The 24,829-nt window shown below is 34.4% G+C and overlaps 1 protein-coding gene across 1 annotated transcript in view; it reads right to left on the reverse strand.

Moving 5' to 3' along the window:
* dpr4 (defective proboscis extension response 4) overlaps nt 1-24,829 on the reverse strand; it is a 58,703-nt gene that overhangs the window by 14,970 nt on the left and 18,904 nt on the right. Inside the window, exons 2-3 of the mRNA XM_077434208.1 lie at nt 8,087-8,297; nt 7,910-8,009 (exon numbers count right to left, since the gene is read on the reverse strand). Of these exons, the coding sequence (XP_077290334.1) occupies nt 7,910-8,009; nt 8,087-8,297 (311 nt within the window). The remainder of the gene's footprint in view (nt 1-7,909; nt 8,010-8,086; nt 8,298-24,829) is intronic.

Raw genomic sequence — 24,829 nt, forward strand, 5'->3', positions numbered from 1 at the left:
ATAAAAAAGAGGAAAAGAGGAAAGAGGATCTTTATAGGAAGGTATTATTTTCGGTCGACTTGAAAATTTGAAAAAAATTACAACGTAACGAAATGAATAAAATGTAAGTAGTGTATGAACTTAAACAAATCTATTTCATTAAAAAAAAAAAGTATAAGACGGAGGAAACAATCGATTTTGGCCACAACGTGCAATTTAAAGATTTTATTTGTAATGTAATTTGGATTCATGATTTTTCAGAAATTTTTAAATTTTTTAGTGGATTTACTTCCGTTTGATTTTTAGTGACACATACCGTAATATAGAAAATAATAAAAAGGAGTTGGATTCCGACACCGACTCCGTTTAAAATGCTCAGCCCTGCATTTTACTGAAAAGTACAAAGTTTCAGTGTAATAGAATTGACGGCGTTCAAACTATCACAGCATATATTTTTGAAAAATCATGGAAGCGTGATTTCTGAACAAAAAATCTAGGTCAAACTTTCTGATGATAAAACAACTTCATTTATTAATACTACATACATATATCATGTAAAAATTGGTAAATTGTTAAAAATAGTCATTGATTCTTCAAGCCCCACTGTCTGCTTTGACATTTTGCCCACCCTGTATATCTACGTACCGCATCTACCGACAATGCAAATGACAAATTCAGCTTTGTGTGTCTTATTATAACGTACTGTCAAATTCAAACATGTCTTGTCGTGAACACGTTCGCCGGAGAAATTGATAATCATTTCGCGCGTTGACGGAACAAATGGGGCGCAATAAGGCCCCCGTTCCGGAATCAAGACGAATGGCGCACCGCTTTAGGCGATCGCCGTCCAAAATTAATGCCAATATTTCACCAGAAGTCTGCTTCGATATAATTGGGACATATTGCCGATCGTAAATCAACGCGCAAGGTCGACCCGTATCGTCAAAATGCGGGGGAGAGGTGTCAATTTCGCGCAGTGAATAATGTGCGGCCATTTAGATCAGCAGTCGCCATTTTAAATTGATGCGTCATTAGCGGTCATCGTAGGATTGCGAATAAGGTTCAAAACATGTATGTTTGCCCCATGGGGCGCAGCCCCATGGGGCCCCAAAACGGGCGCAGCCTCATGGGGCCCCGAAGGGGGTGCAGCCTCATTGGGCCCCAAAGGGGGCGCAGGGGGGCGCCGCCTTATGGGGCGCTGCCTTATGGGGCGCCGCCTTATGGGGCGCAGCCTTATGGGGCGCTGTCTTATGGGGTGCAGCCTTATGGGGCGCCGCCATATGGGGCGCCGCCTTATGGGGCGCTGCCTTATGGGGCGCCGCCTTATGGGGCGCCGCCTTATGGGGCGCCGCCTTATGGAGCTTAGCCGCATGGGGCCCCGAAGGGGGCGCAAGGGGGCGCAGCCCCATGGGGCCCCGAAGGGGGCGCAGCCTCATGGGGCGAAGCCCCATGGGGCGCAGCCTTATGAGGCGAAGCCCTAAACGGCAACTGATCATGGGGGCGAAGCCCTTGACGGCATTTAATCATGGGGGCGCGGAGGGGCGAAGCCCTAATAGGCTTTAACTAAGGGGGGCGAAGCCCTAGGCGGCATTTAATCATGAGGGTGCGGAGGGGCGAAGCCCCAAAAGGCATTAATTATGGGGGGCGAAGCCCTAAACGGCATTTAATAATGGGGGCGCGGAGGGGCGAAGCCCTAAAAGGCAACTGATAATGGGGGCGAAGCCCTAGACGGCAATTAACCATGGGGACGTGGAGGGGCGAAGCCCTTATCGGCAACTGATCATGGGGGCGAAGCCCTAGACGGCATTTAATCATGAGGGTGCGGAGGGGCGAAGCCCCAAAAGGCATTAGTTAAGGGCGGCGAAGCCCTAAACGGCAGTTAATCATGGGGGCGCGGAGGGGCGAAGCCCTAAAAGGCAACTGATCATGGGGGCGAAGCCCTAGACGGCATTTAACCATGGGGACGTGGAGGGGCGAAGCCCTTATCGGCAACTGATCATGGGGGCGAAGCCCTAGACGGCATTTAATCATGAGGGTGCGGAGGGGCGAAGCCCCAAAAGGCATTAGTTAAGGGGGGCGAAGCCCTAAACGGCAGTTAATCATGGGGGCGCGGAGGGGCGAAGCCCTAAAAGGCATTAGCTAAGGGGGGCGAAGCCCTAAACGGCAATTAATCTTGGGGGCGCGGGGGGCGAAGCCCTAAAAGGCATTAACTAGGGGGGGCGAAGCCCTAGACGGCATTTAATCATGGGGGTGCGGAGGGGCGAAGCCCTAAAAGGCATTAACTAAGGGGGGCGAAGCCCTAAACGGCAATTAATCTTGGGGGCGCGGGGGGCGAAGCCCTAAAAGGCATTAACTAAGGGGGGCGAAGCCCTAGACGGCTTTGAATCATGGGGGCGCGGAGGGGCGAAGCCCTAAAAGGCAACTGATCATGGGGGCGAAGCCCTAAACGGCAATTGCTCATGGGGCGTGGAGGGGCGAAGCCCTAGAAGGCAAAGGCTCAGGGGGGTGCCGAGGGCGAAGCCCTAGAAGGCAAAAAAAAAAAATTTGATTTTTTTTTTTGATTTTTTAAAAATTTTTTTTTGATTTTTTTTTTATTTTTTTTTTATTTTTTTTTTAATTTTTTTTTTAAATTTTTTTTTTTTTTTTAATTAAATTAGCTTAGTCATGTTTAAGCGGTTTATATTATAAACACTGAGCGAAGCCGGGTAATACAGCTAGTATATAATAATTATTGAATTTTACAGGGCGAGAGAAGCTAAACCAATCTACGTTCAATAATATCGTATGTATTTGTAATTGTAAACAGACTGAAGTATTATGTAAAAGTAAATCGAAAACTATTCTGGGAGATGGAAAATTATTATTGGAAAATATTTCCCTCAATATTTTGAATTTTAATATATCTTAAAAAAATACTTTTTTTATAACCAAATTTCTTCAAAATATATTTCATATCAAAATATATATTTTGTGTATACAAGCTGAAAAATAGAATCAATTTAAGATTTCTTTTATACTCAGTTTTTCTTTAATTGTTGTAATATAACTAAATTTATGCCCGTTGAAAATAAGTTTCATATTAAGTATGGTTTCCAACTCCGGAAGGTTTTTTCAGCAGCGGGATTTACGGTGCTGGAAATTTCCGATCCCGGGATCCTGGTGCTAGCACCGGGAAATTAAATGTATAAGAAAATATTTTTTTTTCAATCGAATATTTCTTTAAAGAAATAGACGTAAATACAAATATACTTAAAATAAGTAATAATAATATAAAATTAAACGTATAAATAACAAAATAAAATGAAAATGTTATAATACACAGTATTATTTTAATTATACAGTACTGAATTTAATTATTATTTATCAATGAGTTTTTATTCATGTTCGCCCTTATGTAAAAACTGGAATAAAGACGAAACATGAGTCCGAAGCTTGTTTATTCGACGAGCAAGTGAATTCTTCAGCTGAATTGCTAAATCGCTGTTTCCTAAATTGTTCATCATCAAATTTACAGTCGTGTTAGCTGAGAGAAGTGTTGCATCACGAGGAAAAAATGATTCGCCCGCAATCTTTAAAGGTTCTAGCGTTTTCACCAAATCATGAATCAATTCAAATTTTTTCTCTTCAAATGAATCGAGTGAATCCACATCAATCAATGATTTTTAAATACAGTTTTTAACTTCAAAAAATCGCCGCAACATGAAAAACATACTGTTCCATCGAGTTTTGACGTCCATTTTTAATTGAATTTCTTTTACGTATTGTTCAATACATACATATGTACATGTACATGTACAGAACTCGTGTTCAGACCGATAGTTGAAACAAAACTGATTCTCAAAAATCTGTATAAAAATCCACATTTTCGAGCAGATGACCTAATATAACGATGTTTTATGTTCTATAAATATTATTTTTGTAAAAATAGTATTTTTAAATTAATGTCTGCCAGCACCGTAATCTCGATATTGAGACGTGTCAGCACCGGGATTCATGGTACTAGAAAACCTTAAATTCACCTTTACTAAACTATTTAAGACCTCTAAAATCTTCCTTAGTTTTGATTGCTGTATTGTATAAATTAATTTTCGCACGGTTCTTGAAATGTCTCATTGTTAATATGTAGTACATATGTATATCATAAATTATATTTTATAAACATCACAAAATTAATGTATAATAAATTCACTAAATTAATAAACGGAATACCAACGAATGTCTGAATATTATACAGGAATGATGTACCATATAATATTATTAAAATAAATATGTTACAATACAAATTTGAGGAGTACTTAGTGAATGACAGAATAAAAGGCAAATAAAAAGACAAACGTATTATTTACTCGTACGACATTGTTTGTTATGTGAGATTATAACGTGGAACCATCTGGAAATGTTTTCCCTTGTTAACTCGACAAACGCACGTCCTTAAAAGACTTTAAAATTACGCATTTTATAATGTATCACATGACAAGTTATTATTTCAGAGCAGATAAACAATCGTGACGTTGTGAAAAAGAACTCCTTTAATATTTTTAGACGATTTAATAATAATTTGTTTTTACTTTAAATAATTGAAGAGAGGAATGCCCCCGCACGCTTCTGGAAAATTGGATTTTTTCTCGAGAGAATTTTCGCGAAGAAAGTGATCATTTCGCGAGAGACTTTCGCACTTTCGTCGCCGAATAATTGATGCGGAGACTTATGTTATTCTCGAAATATTAACGAAATATCGTATAAAAATCCCGACACTGTAAATAAAGACGTATCTTTATTATTTTTATTTATTGCTATATTTTTATTTTTTGGCTAACATTAAAATGTCGACTCTTTTCGCTCGGCTTTTATCAGTGGACAAATGAACTTGTTTCGGGCCATAAATTGTTGATGTTTCCTGAAGTCACCGGGTACGTGGTTTCATTACAGCACGAGCCTTTGGCGCAATTATAAAAGCCAGCGACGGGGAACCGTTGGCGCGCGTGCCGACAATGTCCACCATAAAGTGATGTTAATTTTCACTGTCGGCAAACGTATTATCGTGTCTTTGGCGTTTAAATTGGCAATGGTAAAATTTACTTTACAAATTTAACGATGTACATGCATGTAAAAACAAAAATAAACAACTAATATTCGTAATAAAATACTGTTAATTTAGCCAGCAGCATAGCTTGGTGGCTGGCTTAATGCTAACCACCGAATGGATGCTTGGTTTGATCCCGTGGGAAAACCTCGATCGAAAAGAATTTACTATGAGTATTTTTGTAGCGGTCAGACTTGGATATTCCCGGGTTGGTTGGAGCCTTGGTTCCCAGGTCCAAGCCCTTGGTTGACCTTGATTGAATAGAATTTATTCGGAGTATTTCTATATTGCTGTAGTTCAGCCTTGGATATTTCTGACTTCAAGTCAATCGCTTTCTACCAGAGTTTGCCAATTTTTTATTGTTGAAACGGTTCCTAATCAAATTGGCAAAAACCATCCATATATCACTTCAAATGTATATCACTAATATTAGATATATGTATGTATAAATTCAATACCATAGATTTCGTTCAGCGGCAACCCGAAAATAGCATCATGGGAAAAATATAAAATTGGGGCGATCGGTTATGCCGTTTTTCCCAAATTAAAAAAGTCATAATATTCCAAAAAAAAAAACAAAATGTAAACATACACACTCTTGTGTGTATGTTTACACAAGGTGGTTCGAATTTCCCATAAAAAAAACATTAGGTACAAATTAGAACGATTAAAAAAATATCGTTATAAATATGCCCGTTATACATATGTATGTACATACATATTATATGTATGTCCAGAATCTCGGAAAAACAGAATAAGCGTATTAAAGGCCACCAATATTTTTAAATACGTATGTATTGTTAAACCCAAAAAAATATATTTAATGTTTTATAAGATATTTTTCTAAATGAAGAAAAGTGGACTTTCAATTATAACGTGTATGAAAAAAGCCACTTTCAATTATAACGTGTATGTATAATTGAAATATTTTATTTCTTTACAAAAAAAAAACCTCACCATTATATTGTATTAGTGCCACTACCCGGCTGCGCTCGGTTCCACTTTTGACGATCTCCGTTTTACAAAAAAAACTTTTTTTTTATTGAATTTATTTGAATCGAAAAAAAAAATATTTAATGACCGAAAAATTTGGTCTTAGACTAATCCAGCTAATCAGAAACGAATTACAGATGCCGTTTCGGTTTTAAATATAAGAAGAAGATGATATGTATATATTTTTTTTATATGTAATATTAAACAAAATAAAACCCGTTTCAAATATAATAATGAATATATGTATATTTTTCACATTCACCATCTCTTGCGATTTTCAAGTATACATTGTTTAGTTCGTTAGCTAATTGCTCACCACCTTAAAGTCGTGCCGTAATGAGAAAACTGAAATTTTTCAATAAAACGAGCAAAGTGCTTGTGGAAACTGCATTAAAATGGGCATGAGATATAAAACTTCATAGCCTTCATACAAATTTTGCTTTATGTAAAAGTACTAATAGTAAATTTCAGATTGATTTGGCTTTTAAAATGAAGAATTATCTGTTGTCTTTCAAATGTATACTATCCGTATTTTAAATATAATCCAACCTATGCACAAAAGACACAGGGCTAACACGATATGATTGCGCTAATTTGGTCATTCGGACATTACTCGTATGTTCGTTCGACCAAGTAACGTCCGATCAGGTCAGGGCTTACTCGTATCATGTCATCCCGGCATAAGAAACATTGCTTTAAGACATTCATATGCTAAGGTTGTAAGGAAAATCCAAGTACACTTTTATATCCGTTGACGTCACGTCACGCTTCTATGTCATAAAATTCCAATTGCACAATTGTAAAATTCCGGAACAATGCACACGGTTTACATTTTCGAGTAACTTTAAATTTTTGAAGCTAATACTGCCATTTGAACAATGTTTTCCACTCCTGAATGCGACGGAATGGAATAGCCTGTTTGAATTCACCGAAACTATTCCATAACTTCTAATTAGGGAGCGTTTACATTGGCGGATATGAACAGCCATATACCTATTCTAAATACACGGTTCTATCGCATTATAATGGAATAACTGAATTATTCCACATATGAAAAAAATACTGGTTTTGAAATAATAATTATTATACATATATATGTGAGTGATAAATTGTCGTACACATACATACATACATACATATGTGTACAAATACGATATTTAACGCTACATTCAATAACGCATATTCAGCTAGTGATAAATTTGAAACAACGAGTAAATATTCAGTTTGCTTAGACGATAAATTTTTTAATGTGCTAAACATTTTTTTAATCCTATTTCAAATATGCATAAATACATACAAACATATACATATTTGAAAAATTTAAAGAATATAAATTTACTCTTGCCATATATAGAAAACAAAGTTGTCAATTGCAATATTTGATCATTAGTGTTTTTTTGATCAAATATTAATTATTAATAAATAGTTTTGCACACGTAAAAAACGCTATCTCGTTTAGTTTATACTGTCGCAATTCAGGGAAAAGCTCACCCCTAGAATTTGAAAATAACTTGTCAGTTAGGTTCAAAAACACTCATTGAATTGTCAATGGGTAAAATTCAAGCACAATGTACTTATACTGCTTGAAATAATTATTATATAATACCTATGTATATAATGGAGTTTAACAACTTTGCGCTCTAAGGATACGATATGTAGTCACACCATTTTACATATGTAGCTTACATTGTATATAAAACCATAAAAAACAAAAAAAAAAACAGGCTTAATTCATGCCAAGGTACATACATACATGTATAATAAATATTGCAGTATCATAATAGATGACCATGGCAAGTATCATATCTTCTGACAAAACAAACAAAATTTTAATATGGTTTCACAATTAAATACCTGGGCGGGTCTGGGGTGTGTTTCACCACACATGTGAGATTTATGTCCGAACCGCTCCTAACGAATAATTCAGGGCTGCCCATGATTTCGGCTCGAGAAACTAAAAACAAAGAAACTTCCATCATAATTGTTTGCTTAAATAAAGTACATCTGTACTTGTATGAACGTGTTACTGACCTACTACGTTGAGTCTGAACGCTTGGCTGATTTTTGGCTCGGATGAGACTTGGCACTCGTAGATCCCAGAGTCCCTGGGCTGTGCTGAGGCAACCCTGAGGGCCCATTCGTCGGATCCGTCTGCGTGCAGGGACGAAAATCTACCATCGGAGCTGTACGCCAAGCCACCCACTGTTAAGATGTGCAGATCTCGTTTTCTTATCCAGGACACCTGCGTGAATATAAATGTTAAAACGTAAGTTGAATTTTCAAGTGAAAAGACAATGGAAGTACATGTATGTACATATATTATAAATTTTCGTAATTTACATACATTATATAATGAATGCGACGGTCAAAATTATTTTTTTAATGAATTTATATTACATAATATATGAATTAATTTATTTGTTATTATACCTCATATCACAAAGTATATATTAAAATTTTATCAATTACATAAGTATAATATTACATTACATACATATGTATGTATAATGGCTCGTCCAAATTATAACCCAACGCACTAAAAACAGTCATATAAGCGATCACGGACAAACTTCACCTGAAAAACTAGGTGGAACGTCTTTACGTCTGCGTTTTTTCATTAATTTTTCATATTTATTAGAAGGGAAGGGGGGGAGGGGATGAAAATGTATTTTTATGTTATTTTATGGATATTAAACCAAAGATGTCAAGATCATTAGGGCTACAAATAACAGCCACAAAACCAATATTTTACGTGAAAATTATGACAAAATTGAAAAAAGTGTATTCTGCTTAATTGGCACAACTGGTATTTAGTCAACCGGCTATTTGAGACAGATCCCAAGGATTTAAAACCAATTTTAATTATTTAACTTTGCTTTTTAGAGCCAATTATGAGACAGACACGAATGAAAACGTTTTGGAGAGGCCTTCATCCAGTAGTGGATGTTGAATGGCAGTTAATGATGATATTACTAGTCACCGTAGCCTGAGTGGTCCGTGTATTGTTCAAAGGTTGTAAATGCATTGTTAAAGGTTTGCCGAACAATGGATAGCACTGTCACTTTCCTACCTCTAGATATTACCTATATGGTAGGGTGACAATACGTCCCGTTTTGGCCGGGACAGTCCCGTTTTTTACGTGCCTTGCCCTTCGTTTTGTTGTTTTCGTAAAATTATTTGATTTATTCCGTTTTGTCCATCCACTGATTCACATAAGAATTTTTTTGTCCTCTTTTCGTTTTACTCATAAAGTCATAAAAATTATATACAAAGATCGGCGTTAGGTAAATGTTTTTTGCACAAAAACAGTAAAATACAATATTATATTATATTTCATTTTTTATCTTCTTCCATTTTTTATTTAAAAGTTATGTTACTTAGCAAAAGAAGAAATTAAAATTTTCAGTTGCACATGATTTTTGCAATTAAAAATTTCAGAAAAAAAAATCAGCCTGCACTGCATTAGGGCGGTTTCAGACTAGCGTTTTATACGCGCGTATAATCTCGTTTTTTGAATTGCATGTAGGCGCGTATAGGCGCGTCGTTTTCCATACGCGCAACTCGTACGAGCGTAGACGCGCTTATAAGCTCGTATTATCCATGTTAATACTAAATCACCACTACCGGTTCGAGCAAAAACGCCGGAATAAGCCCGTGTACGCGAGTCCGATCCGCGAAATGTAGCGCGCGTGTAAGCGCGTATGCCGAAACGACGGTATACGCGCAGAAAAATACGCTAGTCTGAAACCGCCCTTAGTATCTAGTTTTCTATAATTATTTTTTAACTTGTATCTAAATAAACTATAATTCCTTGACAATATTAATGATTATTTGAGGAGATATTAAAATTTTGATAGAGCAAAAATTTTTTTATATAGGGGAGGAGAATTTTTTTGCGTAGCGTTCCGTTTTGAATCCTGTAAAATATACTCACCCGTATTATAGTAAAAAAAATGTTGATTACTAAGAACGCCGTCTGAGCTCCCCACGCTCATACTTGATATATTTTTGTATTTTATTTTTTACATAGATATATGTATACCAAGAAGGCTTGACAGAAAGACCCCAATGCACCTTCCTGGATAATTAATTACAAACAATGCAGAATTTTTTATTACGTAAATCACTATATTTCGAGAAGCTGAACACGAAATTAACAATTAATTAATTAATTAATCCACTGAGACATCTATGGATTTTTAGACTTTCTTAAAAATTGTACATAAATTAATACAGAATATTTGCGACAGCAGGTAAGATGATTTTTTGCCAATTTTAAGGAACCGTTTCAACAATGATCAGATAAAATTGGCAAACTTTGATAAGAAACGATCGACTTGGACTCACAAACATCCAAGTCTAACCAGCAGTTTATTAAAGATTAGCCCGGAATCGAACCCAATAATATATTGGTGCTAAACACAAACGCTACCACTGAGCTATACTGCTGAGCTACATGTAAATACATATATTGTAATACTTACCTATCAAATTTTACTTCAGTAGATTTTTTTTGTAAAATGAACATTCAGTTAACATATAAAATTAAGCTTTTATGAAATAATAAAATCCAGTCAAAATCTGACTTCGAATCTTCACATGATTCCAAAATTTCATCTACTGTTACTATGTACATACATATGTAGATAAAGCAATGAATAGAAATATAAAACGGAGAGAAAGTTGCCACGACAGCCCTATACAAACACAAGAATAGATTCTAAATTGCACATGTAAAGGTTTTGGCCATTAAACAAACGACTTTCAAACGGCATTCGCAGCTTTCGCGCTGCACCGCCAGCGTTTATTTCGCATGCAAAGCAGTCCCACGAGCGACGGGCTACGCCGTAGCAGTTACATTCGTTGGTTTGTTTGCTTGTACAGCATTTCTTGCAATCGTTAACGACTTGCCGAGAGACGTCGACGAAAACACAGATCCACAGCCTTAATTCAACGGTATATACATACGTGTCCCTCTGTTTATCTTCCCACGGGATTATCGAGGAGCGAGGGAAGGGGATGGTAATTTATTCGCCAACCGGTCCAGCCCAGCTCTCGTCTGCGCAAATTGGGCCGTAGACACGACCGATGATGGTGCGGTCGGCGTCACCTGTGCGAAATGTCTTCATGTTTGCACTGTGTGACGTCGTTGCTAGACCAAACGATGTGGATCGATACTACGTCGTAGCTATAATCGTAGCACGCTGGCGTAACGGTCGTATGACACGGCTTGCGATGCCCGTTCGAAATGGCCGTTGGTTCACCTAGTTTTTACGACAACAATTCGAAAGCGGAATAAACGGCCCTGGAAACTGTACTGAAATGCTTCTTCCATACTACATACCAGTGGCGTGCGCTGAAATTCTCTCTCTTTTTGTCGTACAGCCTTACTTAATGTGCACGAGCAGGATACAAGAGGAACAGGCTGTTCCTCTTGTATCCCGTTCGTGCACATTAAGTAAGGCTGTACGACAAAAATTGAGAGAATTTCAGCGCACGCCACTGCTACATACATATAATATGTAGATGTACAGTTGATTAGTAATCAGAAGGAAAACTGTATCAGAAGTTATATAATAGTCACTCATAATTACATACATATACGTACATACATAGATTCAAAGTATAAAAGGTTCAACTGTAAAGAAATTGAAAGAGTAGCTATAATTATGTTTTCACAGACCGTCTGTTCACCGATAACAGACGGTCTGTGAAAGAGATGGCTGCATACGTAATGGCATAGTAAACGAGATCTTGGTGAACAGACGGGGTGAGAAAGAGATGGCCGTATACGTAATGCCTGGAGCGCATCCTCGATTTACGGAAAATTTGTGAACGAGTTGTCAGGTAACCGTATGTATAATGACGAAAAAGCATACAAGACGAATTCCGTGCTTATTTTATAAAACACTTCATTGATGTTTTTTGAAAAGTAAAGTGTACAAATGGATATATCAATAATTCACAAACGTTTATCCGTGATGATCATATGAATGACATTTTGTTCAGTGAATAATTTGCACTAGTCAAATTTTGTGAACTGCATTCATTAAATATGTGTTTTATTTAAAATAAAATTCATATCCGTTGTGTTAGATCACCTTATCATTTATTATGAGCAATGATAAATATTTAATCTTGCAAAATCTAGTGAATAGCATAATATACTGACACCTGAGTTTTTTCAGTATAGAATGAATAGGTTAAAAGGTGGAAATACATATCTATGTAGGTCGATCATTAATCTTTAAAGCAGGCAAAAAGTAAATATATGTGCATATATATAACAACTTGATAATTATTAATATATAAGTAGTAGAAATGACATGAAAATCTTTATTAATGTGAATTTGCATATTTTTATTTTATTTCAACCAATCATACACACTCGTCTTAATAGATTACTTCAAAGCGACGAGTGTGGTGATTAACAAGTATTGTTAACTTTGATAGGAAACGAGCGACCTGGAGTCACATATCCAAGGTTTGGCCAGCAGCAGCCGTTGGGATTGAACCCGCGACCACTTTATTCAAAAGCATTATATGCTAACCACAAGTCTATGCTGCTGGTTAGAATATAATATTTTAATAAGAGATACATTTCGGATAAGATTTCTACTATTGTGTAGGTAAAATAATGTTCGTCTTTCGCACTAATCCTCGAGCTTGCTCGATACATCCACAATTCTGTGAAAGTAAATGTACCTACATATGTATATATATAATATAATATTATTAAATTGAAAAAGGACAAATCCAGATAGAGCAGTGGCAAATCCGACAATTTTAAGTCACAGAAACAAAGAACGAAAATCGCGGTAAATCAAAAGAGGTCTGAGGATTTTGATATCTGTAACTATGTCTCTTATGGGACGTGTGCTTTTCAAGATATGTCCTCCTTGTGACTGGTTTTCTTCCCCAAAGGTCACTCCCGCGGGACTTTATTTCCCCTGTCTTTCAATAAAATTCATGAATCTTTTATTATGGGACAGATCGAGTGGAATATTCGAAGAAGATTACCACTACCACGTAGAAGATTGACGAGCTTGTATTCGCGGATAATTGTAACTACATGGGTATCCTAACTACATACATACATACATATGTACATACATACATATATGTATGTGTATGTATGTATATACATATGTACTCATTATAGTAGATATTTTAAAAAAATGAGAATTTTATCCGCAATCATAATGCATGTGTGTGTGTGTATTCAACTCGAATTCAAATGAAATATATTAATATTAGTTCAAAAGCGCATTGCTGAAAGGTACTTATGAGCTATAAACTATGAGCCAAGCTAATATAATTTGTTTTTAATTTTGATTCAAAGAGGGGTGATATTTATTATAAACAAAGGCATTGAAATACTGAACCAATATATGTAGATACATATGTATATACGTTCGTATATATATGTATATATAGTTATATATATATATATATATATATATATATATATATATATATATATATATATATATATATATATATATATATATATATTTATATATATTTATTTATATATATTTATTTATATATATATACATATATGTATATGTATATACATATAAATAATACACATTTGTAAATAGCTATCATGTACACACATACAAAATCAAGAACATAACTGTTTATATTAAAACGGCACATATTTCTGATATTAATTGGAGTGATTTATTTTTTAATAAAATTTAAATATGTATATCAGTTAAGGACACTTTGAACATAAGTTCAGTTTCTTTCCTTATCTTTATATTACATATATAGAAAATATGGGGGTCGAGACAGTAAAGCAAGTTTCCTAGGATTTTTTTTCATAAAAGTCTCATAACTTCTTTTCCAATTTTGTTTAAGGGTATTTTGATTTTTTTTAATACTTTAATGTTATATAGTAGATATGTCCATTAGGCTGGAGAAATAAAGGCTTTCCCATAAATGGATCTAGTGAAAAAGTTGCGTCATACGAGTACATGTACATATGTATACATATGTATGTAACGTAAAAGTTTTTATTTAAAAAATGACCTAAAGCTTCACGTAAACAGCAGTAAAAAATATATATAATTCTGTATGGAAACATTCATATGTTTCGTAATATGTACGTGGTGTAGACGTAACGGCATTAGCCAGCACGATCTATTCATATTATACAGCAGTATATGTCACTGAAACGAATCAAGCAGAACCGGGTTTTTCTTTGGCCAAGAAAGTGCACATGCACATATGAATATTTTCAGACACCTCATATTGTGACTCGATGATAATACGCAAGCAATATTGGGCCGTATTGCCGTGCTCTGTAATACAAATTTAGGCCAATTTTGCTTTGCACTCGTCCAAAACAAACATGAAGGTGTTGAAAATGAGTGGTGTTGTATAGTATAAAGATAATTTTCTGTTCTGTGTTGTGTCAAGTGTACAAAATGGTTTATTTCAAAAATTCATCGCGGGTTAAAAACGTTAAAGATCATACATACATATGTATCCATGTCAAAACATTCACATTGAAACATTAAAATTTTGAATGCTATTTTCCAAAAATGTTTTTATTTAGCTAGTGTATATACATATATTTTAGCTGACAACATTTTAAATGAAACGAAATAAAAGAACGTTTAAAATACATAATCCCCTTACCGGTGTATAAGAACCAAGTCGAAAATAGACAACGACAATTACAGACGAAGTATGCTTAACTGGAATTTTCTAAGAACGCGAAAATCTTAAAAGAATAAATATAAAATTCGAAAATATGAGAGGACTGAGTGACAGCTCATTCACCTAAAATTTCCATCTAAAAAAAAATACATTTTCGCTGAATCGGGGTGGGTGGGGGATTTGCTCCTGATCTGTTTTGCTTTCACGTTTTCTCATTTAAATTAACCGTTCTTCACCGGTCCTCATTTGAATTTCCCCCTCCCCGATACTTCCCCATTCCAATGGTGACGCGGCCAACTCACAACCCACCCCTGACCCACACCATCGTTCCATTCATTACTTCCACCATCCATCCACATCTTCCGGAAAAGTTTCGCCCTTAGTTATCGAGACGAATTTATATTTATATATGTTGTATATATGTATGTACCTACGAGTATATACATTTTTTGTGTGTTGGCTGTTCTCTCTTTTGTTTATACATCCGACGACTGGGAATGATTGATGCCGACGTAGTAATGGCGTCACTCGGCGTCGCGACGCGTCATTAATTCGCCATTATTTTTCGATTTGTGCGGTTTCGGGTTGCGACCGACATGCACCCGAAGCCCTCACTTTACGTCGTTTTGTACATTAACGGCTGTTACGAGGCGGACGCTTGTAAGAAAGGGCGAAAAAAATGCCAAACCCCACCCTTTCACCCACCGACGGCCGTCTATAAAGAAACTACCCCGTGTTATCTTATCGTTATCGTTGCGAACGATATTGAGTGGATTATAAGTACGAGAGGGTTCTTTGACGGTGTATGTGTGTTCGCTTCAATATACCATAGGCTCTTAGACGAGTATTCGTAGGGGTTTGTATAAAAATTTCAATGAAAAATATGAATCAATCATATATTTCGCGCACGTTCATAGTAAATAATATCCCATCTAATATATAATTTCGAAAGAGACTTTGTATGTATGTTTGTTTATTTGTTTGGGTCGTAGATTCCGTGACGTTCAATTTATATTGTTTATTCAAATAAATTGATATTCAAATAAATTTAAATAAAATAAAACAATTCAAATAAATTTAATAAAACTTTTACTATTAGATTGGCCATGTTAAAACGGTTTATATGACAAATACCGATCGAAACCAGGTAAAAACTTTAGTATACAATAAATGTGCGTAAGGTAACTGTAAATATGTACATATGTACATTCATACATATGTATCTCCGTCAGTCTCAGTCTCGTCACTTTTTTCTAACAAATACGAATAGTTGTTTGTTTCGAAAATAATTTCATGTGCCTAAGTTCTATATCCTCAGCTTCAATTCTAAGCTTTAAACATTGAAATAAATAGTTGTTGGTGGGAAAAATCCGTGTTTAGGAGCATAGATCAGTGATTAGCGTGTAATGTTTTCAACTGAGTGGTCACGGGTTCAATCAATGTCCTGGTGCTGCTGGCCAGACCTTGGATATGTTCCTTTAGGTCGATCGTTTTCTATAAAGAGTTTGCCAATTTATCTAATTTCATTGAAACTGGATAAATTGTCCTATTTATCTAAATTGTCCTATTTCTCAAAAAATTGTAGTTTTCAGCATCTTGAATTTGCTGATTTATAAAATGCTGTAAAAATGTCAAATTTATTTAAATGTAAAATTGCTCTATGAATTGTTTATCGATGTTTATAATTGGCCAGGAAGGCGAAATTGGGTTTACCTATTAGACCTTTATGGTATATATACTTATATTTATTTATATAAATTAATTAAAAAAAATATATTATCTGAATTTTTTTTAGTTTTAGCTACGAATTTCAGAATTTCGGGATCTCAAGTTAAATGTGTTTATTGCAAAAGTCACGAAAATGGCGTAGACACGTACAAAGACGACGTTTGAATATACTACGCATAAATATATTTATTTATTTATTTTAAACAGACCATTGTGGCATAACAGGAATTCCTAAAGCGCCACAATGGTCAAAAAATATAACACAAAAAAGAAAAAAAAACAAAATAACAATTAAACATAAACATAAATACATCCATACATACATAAAAAATAGCATTTAATAATAACAGATAAAGTAAAAATATCAAATAAAAGATAGCATAAGGAATGCCTTGCACCTACAGCCAGTTTCAATAAATATGTAAGAAACAACTACAAATACAAAACATCCCTGTAAGGCCCAAATGGAAGAGAGTTAATCAAAATTTCACTCATAAATCACAATCAATCATGAAAACAATGATGAGCGCAGACTACCAGATAAATGGGTTAGAGTAATTTCCGACAATTTACGCTCACTAAGGTGGAAAATATCACATTCAGTCTCGGCAGCAACGATTTCATTAAGAAGTCGGATAGCTCTTGGAATAGGAGCCATTCGAAAAAGGACTGTGCGGGCAGGAGGTACAGCCAGCAAATGATGATGTCTACCACGCACATAGTGATTAGGGACATAAAGCCCCAACTGCTCCAGCAACAACGGGCATGACGTATTACCACGTAAGAGCAGGAGAACGAAACGAATTAATGAGAAGTTTCTCCGAAGTTCAAGGGAATTATACCCAAGCATGCCCAAAAGGAAAGGAGTGGGGTAGAGATATGGGTAATACCCATATTCTTTCCTATATAGGAAACGAAGAAATGCTTTATGCACTTTCTCAATCATCAGAGAGTAATTTGCTTCATGCGGATTCCACACAATCGCATTATACTCTAGCTTACTTCTCACAAGCGAATTGAAAAGCAAGCGAGAAGACAAAGGATTGGAGAATAATCTTGCATATCTCAAAACAAATCCAAGTCGACGAAAGGAAACGTCAGCGACTTTTTTGATATGGTTGTGAAAGGTGAGCTGAGATACGAGAATACTGACATTCCTACGCAATTTGACAAAAAATATATATTTTTTTTTACATATATACCAGGAAGGCCTTACAGGTAAACCCCAATGCGCCTTTCTGGCCAATTGCAAACAATGCAGCATTTTTATTACAAGTCCGTTTCAACCGTAAACTGGAACCGTTTCAAAAATGAAATCAAGAAAATTGGCAAACTCTGATAGGAAACGATCGACCTGGAGTCATAAATATCCAAGTCTGACCAGCAGCACTACAAATGTACTCAGAAAAATTATTTTCAATCGAGGTCAGCTCATGGGATCGAACCCGGCGTCTCTTTTGAGCTATGCTGCTGGTATAAATCATATCAAAATAGGCAGCACCACGCCTTGGCGGTTGCGCTAATGCTAACCAGTGAGGGATTGCCGAGTTCGATTCCGTGGGTTGACCTCGATAGAAAAGAATTTATTTCGAGTATTATCTGTAATACTCAAACTTGGATATTTGTGACCCATTGGAAAAACCCATTCCTATCCACTATGTCATCACTAGAGACACGTATTTTAGGCATCTATTTTTGTCAATTTTAGCATTTTCATTTTGCATTTTAGCGTTTTAGGGCATTAAAAATGTTCAATTTTAGCATCTATTTTTATGAAGAGTTTAATTTTAAATAATAAAAAATTTCGATTAATTTTAATAAAATTTGTATACATATATACAATTTAAAGACAACACAATAATTAAAAAATAATAGAAAAATTCAAAAATATTTTGGAATTAAAATTACAATGAAAAAAACATGAATATAAAAATACAAAGACAAAAAATATGAATACAAAAATATGATACCAATCAAAATTTATTAAAACTCAACATGGAGCATATTTCTACAAATTCGTGCGACGATCGGTAACAATTATATTGTATTTACTAAAATACCTTTCAGCATCCATACTATTGACGGGACACCAAAAAAAAATTTACTCTTCATATTTAATTTTTGTTGCCATCAATAAAAGAAATATATCCAGCGTGGATTCACTTTTTATATTCTCTATTTATTGTCTAAAAAGGTACTGATATCCTTCCAAACATTGAGCCTCTGTTAAAACATTAAACAATGGCAGGTTTCTAAAAAACAAATCTGTTTCTTTAACATTAATATTAGATTTTGTACCTGCCACAGATGGATTGAATAGTTTACTCAAAGTTTGGAGGAACAGATTTGTCTCATTTAGTCATGAGTGCGAGTCTAGTTTTAAGACGCTTTTTTGAGCAGCCTTTTGGAAACACAGCTCCAACTGTCTTCTTTTGTTTACAGTAGTAGACAAAAGCAGTCGCTTGGTTTCGACAGGAAAAACACTGTCTATGGTAAACTGCAAGCTCTGTTTTATCCCCCTCAATTTCTTCACATAATAAATGGGCAAAGGAATAGGAAGACCCTTCTAAATTGTCTATTAATTTTATAAATTTTATGCAAATTTCACTTTTGCTTGTTATTTTAGCATCTATTCGCATATTTTACAAATTTAGCATCTATTAGCATCTATTCCGAATTTTAGCATCAATTAAGCATTAATAGCAAAATGCCCAAAATACGTGTCTCTAGTCATCACTATTTGAATATGATTTTAAAATTTATGATCTATAAATTTATATATAAAGAAGTTTAATGCCATAGGGCATAGATGTCGCTTAGGGGAAATCCAAAAACGACATCATGGAAAATTTTTAATTTGGGTCCATCATCTATGCCGTCTTTTCCAAGTATAAGTAAATAATTTTTTTAATTAAAAAAATAAATCACACAAGAAAAATTACTAGAAAACTTGACTTGATATTCAACGGCGAAATTTTCCTTAACTTAACCGAAACGGGAACCGTCACCTTCTATGATTACATTTTATAAGAAGAGACCATGAACTATAATAATGTTGACATCCCCTGCAATTTATCAATATAAATAGAATATGATGGGATACCGATTTAGGCACTGATGAAGAAATACAAATGGGTTATCCCAAACGGTTCCCCTTCGAAAGATGGTAGTTTTTACGATAATGCATATCGTGATTCTTTCATACTATGCTGATTTTTTTATCAATTTTTCCATGCTCCGTGCAAATTTGGGTCCTATCTTATACATATGTACATATACACACATAAATGTATGTTCATACATACATATATATCTGCATAAAATACACATAATAGTATGCACGCATATAATGGGAATTTGGAATTTTATTAAGTCGCTTTCGTTGTAAAATCACCATTAATTTTAAAATTCAATACATCGAACGGCTGCTTTCTTTAGCTACAACTCTAATAAAATTGCATATGCTTCAATAGCTAACAAAATAGCAAAATTTTATGGCAGTAAGGTTTTTATTACCGTATAAACTCTGCTTCAGTTTTCTACAGTACGATTTGGTAATAAATTTATATACTATATGTATGATTATTTCAAATTATATAGTAGTAACCAACAGGAGGTCCCGGGTTCGATCCCGTGAGCTGACCTCAATTGAAAATAATTTATTCCGAGTATAATCTTTAGTGCGGCTAGTTAGACTTGAATATTTTTTTTATTACAAACCTCCTTTACGTTTCATATTAAGACGTCTTTTTTATATATCTTATCTTTTATCCGATCGTTTTCATACTTTGCCATATTGCTCATTTTGGTCGTCAATATAAGTTAAGGTATCATCCGCCATTACGATGGTGAAAAAATATACACGTTTGAAAATGCTGCATCGTATTACACGGTGACGTTTATCTGTCACATTCATCATTCACATCGGTAGTTTCATTACTTTTCGCCCTGCAATCTCGCTGTCAAATTTTTATTTTTTAAACGCCTATAACTTTTTCTTTTTCACTCTATATTTTGTAAAATTTGCTTCATAGGTTCTCGTTATCTCTAATATATAAATATTTATAGTTTTAACTCTCATAAATTTCAAATTTGGCGTATAGCTTAGGGTTGCCATAATTGTCGGACCATAGACGGGGAAACCCTCCACACCCAATAAAAATAATTTATTATGTTTTTTGATAGTTTAATTATAAGAAATTGAATCATGTTTAATTATAATATTAACAAATTGTAATTGAATCATGTTTAATTTTACTCATTCTCTTTTGCCTTCACTCTTCCCCAACTTCTTGAACTTGATCTTCATTGCTCTTCGTTACCCAATCATACTTTTCTGATTTTTTTGCTTTTTGAACGAGTTCCTTTTTCCCTTTTACATAATTATAAAATTCGACGCATGACATTTTATAATTGAAAACGCACCGAATTATGTTTTCTAATGTGTCAATTGAAAGATTATTTCGTTCATCTGTCCACTGAGTATTAATTAATGAAAATACACGCTTAATGTGAGCATTATGTTCAGGTATTGGCATAATTTCAGTAGATTAGTTTTTCTTTCTGTTTCTTTAGTATTTTTAAAAAAGCATAACCATTTATCATGTACATCTTTGGTATCCCATTCTTCACATTTAACCGCGTGCGGATCGAACATCCGACCCATCCGATGATATTTCATTGGGTACAACACTAATCTAATATGTAATTTTGAAGGAAGCTTTGTAACTATGTATGTATGTATGTATGTATGTAACTATTTTTGGTGTGTAATTCCGTGACGTCATCAAACAAATACATATTCAAATAAATTTAAATAAAATAAAAGTATATTCAAATAAATGTAATAAAATGTTAAGCGATTTATTATATTACAAATACTGAACGAAGCCGTGTAAAAACACTAGTATTTTATAAACAGATACTTTCATAGAGGTCTTTATGTTTGGAAAATAATAAACAATATAAAACACTTTCGCACGCATACTCATCATATTCACGAACTCATATACATTTTAATAATACGCACGAAAAAAAACACGAAATTTTTTTTCGTCGACTCGTCGTACGTTACGTGTACGTTTAGAATTGAAAGAAAAATGTATGCAAATTGAGAATTCCGCTTACACCTCGTCATATATTTAATGCGGAATTTTAAAATTGCCGAGTTCTCGGCCGCCGCGTAATGGGAAATCCGGCACGGACGGGGTTTTCGCATTTTCCTCCTGGCGTGTATTTATGAAAATATATTATAACATGGCCAGGGGGGGGGGGGACGAAAGGAGGAAAAGCTCGGTTATTTTGGGACACACTGTCGCTTATACGTCACCGCGTAACTTATTCGCTCGTAAATTACATTATACACGTACGTACATGACGACGCTGAAAAACCTTCGCAGAGTTTAATGAGACGGATTTTAGATGTGATTGTATGCATTTTCTCGATTTCTGGATGTTTTCATAGCTTTCGCAAGTTGAAAATAGTGAAAGTTCAGGTTTCGTGTATATTTTAATGCTTATTTTATACGCGTATTTGGACTACTTCGACAAGGCTAATCTTGATAATTTTAGAAGGAAATGAAAATAGTGTGAAAGGTGGCTAATCGGATGTAATATTTTTGTATTTTATAGTACATAATTTAGTGTTACCTTTTAAGCAAACCATACAGATTATAATCAATGAATGTACGTATGTATGTAAGTGCCCGCTGAAATCGACGTCAATTGAGTGATTATTATTCATAGGCTTTATTATTCACGTTACAGCAGTTTTACTGAATAAGTAATAATGCTTAGAGTGGTAGCTTTCAAGTTATTTTTTAGCTTTTGCTTTTTAGGCGGAGAACAATTAATTATTTATTTTTATAATAAAAACACAATCAGAAGCTAATAAATAAACATTTGAACCATTCATAAGCATATGAATATTAATATCTACCACTTTGAGATATATTTGATGTATATATATATCTGTCTGTATGTATATCTGTCATTTCGAAAAAATATTCCACTATATTCAGTCGTTGTTCTTTCGTGAAATTACGCGTGATGAATCTTCAAAGACTCATGTATAATATATTATATAATCGTTGCTGTCGTCCCTGAATGCGATATTTTCCACCTTGGTGAGCGTACATTATCGGATATTATTTTAACATGTTTATCTGGTAACCTGCGCTCATTATTATTTTCTTGATTTTTTGATTTTTAAATGCTTTTTATTATTACGAAATTATGTTCACAATACATCTTATATCTATTTTAATAGCTACTGATCTACTGATCATTTTCTATTTTATAATTTAATTTAATTTGGTTAGTAATCACAGTATTATATTATTCTAATGTTAATCTAAAGCATAATAGGAAAAAGAGCTCAAAAACCTATTTATTTATTATTTTCTTAATTTTATCTCTTCCATTTAGGCCTCGCTGTTATTTTATTTTTTATTCATATTTTGTTTTATTTTATTTTACTTTTCCTTTCTCCTTTGTACATTTTTATGTACTATTTTAATTTTGTTCAATGTAAACAAAGAATGGGATTTATGGATTTTATTTTTGATTTTTACACTTTTGTTCATTTTTTTTTCTGATGTATTATTTTCCTTTTGTTACTTTTATTATTATTATTTTATTTTACCATGTTTTCTGCTTTTTACTTTTTCTGCTTTTTACTAATAGTACTTGTTTTTATATATTTATCAAATGTAGGCCATTGTGGCGCATTAGGTTCTTCCTGTAATGCCACGATGGTCCAAAACTATTAATAAATAAATAAATATTTACGTATAGAAAATTTTCAAGGGATGCTATAAAATGTGAAAATTTAAATAAACGAACTTTATTTGTATTATTCAGAAGTTGTTTTAGTAAAATTTAATTTGCATTTAAATAACATCGAATGTGGAATTAGTATTTTTCCATTAGGAGCGTTAGAGCGGACTAAACGTAGAAATCCCTCACTTGAAAGCACTACGTGTAAAGCTTTACTCGTAGGAGCAAATCGCTTTCCCGGTGTTCGGAGTGCGAAAATGCGTCATTTTCGCCGAGGCTTTACCGTCGCCAATTTTCAACCTCTGCTGAAAGTGCTCAGGCGTGAAAAATCCCGAGAAAGCCCCGGAAAAACCCCACCCCCGAACCCACCCAGCAGCTCTCTTGGACACGTGGACGTTGACAGGTGTAAGGAAGTGGTCTTATCTCAACCTTTCAAAGCCGCTTATTGAATTTGACCCGGGACGAGCCGAGAAAATCTAATGGCAGATTATCGTCTTCAAAACGAGGGGAATCCTCATACAACACAAGCATCATATTAACATACATATACATATGTATATAGGTGGATAAAGACAAGCAAGGTATTAGGAAACGCATATTTTAATACTAAAAATATCGTGAATGAATGCACGATATTTTCAATATCAAAAATTTGTGTATGTAATTTTATATGTATAAAAGCTTGTTTTGTTGTCTTTCTTTTATAAAAAGCTATAAATGATACATAGTCTAATAGTGTCAAACCGGTCTCCGTGACGAGACAGAATGTTAAATTACAGAAAACGCAAATATCGGAAGGCAAAGATCGAAAATCGAAAAATCTTAAGTTTTCGACTTAAATAAACGGTATATACTCACGTACATACTCACTTAATTTGCGCGAGCAGGATACAACAGGAACAAGAGGAACAGGCTTTTCCTCCCGTATTAATGTGCGCGCGCAGAATACGGAAGGAAAACCATGTTCCTCTTGTTCCTGTTTTATTCTGCTCGAGCAAATTAAGTGAGTATGTACCGTTTACCATGCACCATTTTTTTTGATCTTTCGACTTAAGATCTTTCGATTTTCGATCCTTGCCTTCCGATATTTGTGTTTTCTGTAATTTAACATTCTGTCTCGTCACGTAGACCCGTGTCAAACATCTGACGAATATTTGACAAACGAAACGAAATCAGTTTAAAATTAATTATGGACTATGGAAGTTTTTGGTAACTTTATATGCAAATGAGTATAATTTAGTTTGTTAACTATGTCCATATGTATATTATGTACATATGCAGCGGCATAGATACATTGTTAGCATGTAATTATTTCAATTATGTGACTGTCTTTATTGCTGGCCAGACCTTCGATATGTGACTCTAAGGTCGATCGTTTCCTGGAATTTATCTGATTTAATTGGAAACGGTTCCAACAAATTGGCAATCCTGTACTATTTCTCACAGAATTTGAGTTTAAGGCATCCCAAATTTTATTGATATTCGAAAATGCTGCAAAAATTTGTTCATAGTTGTCTCTGTTCGATGTTTGTAATTTTACTTGAATATTATTTACAGTATTTATGTACAATGTTTGATCATAGAAGTCGTGTAAATATA

This window comes from Arctopsyche grandis, chromosome 1, assembly GCF_051622035.1.
Source record: "Arctopsyche grandis isolate Sample6627 chromosome 1, ASM5162203v2, whole genome shotgun sequence".
Lineage (NCBI taxonomy): Eukaryota > Metazoa > Arthropoda > Insecta > Trichoptera > Hydropsychidae > Arctopsyche > Arctopsyche grandis.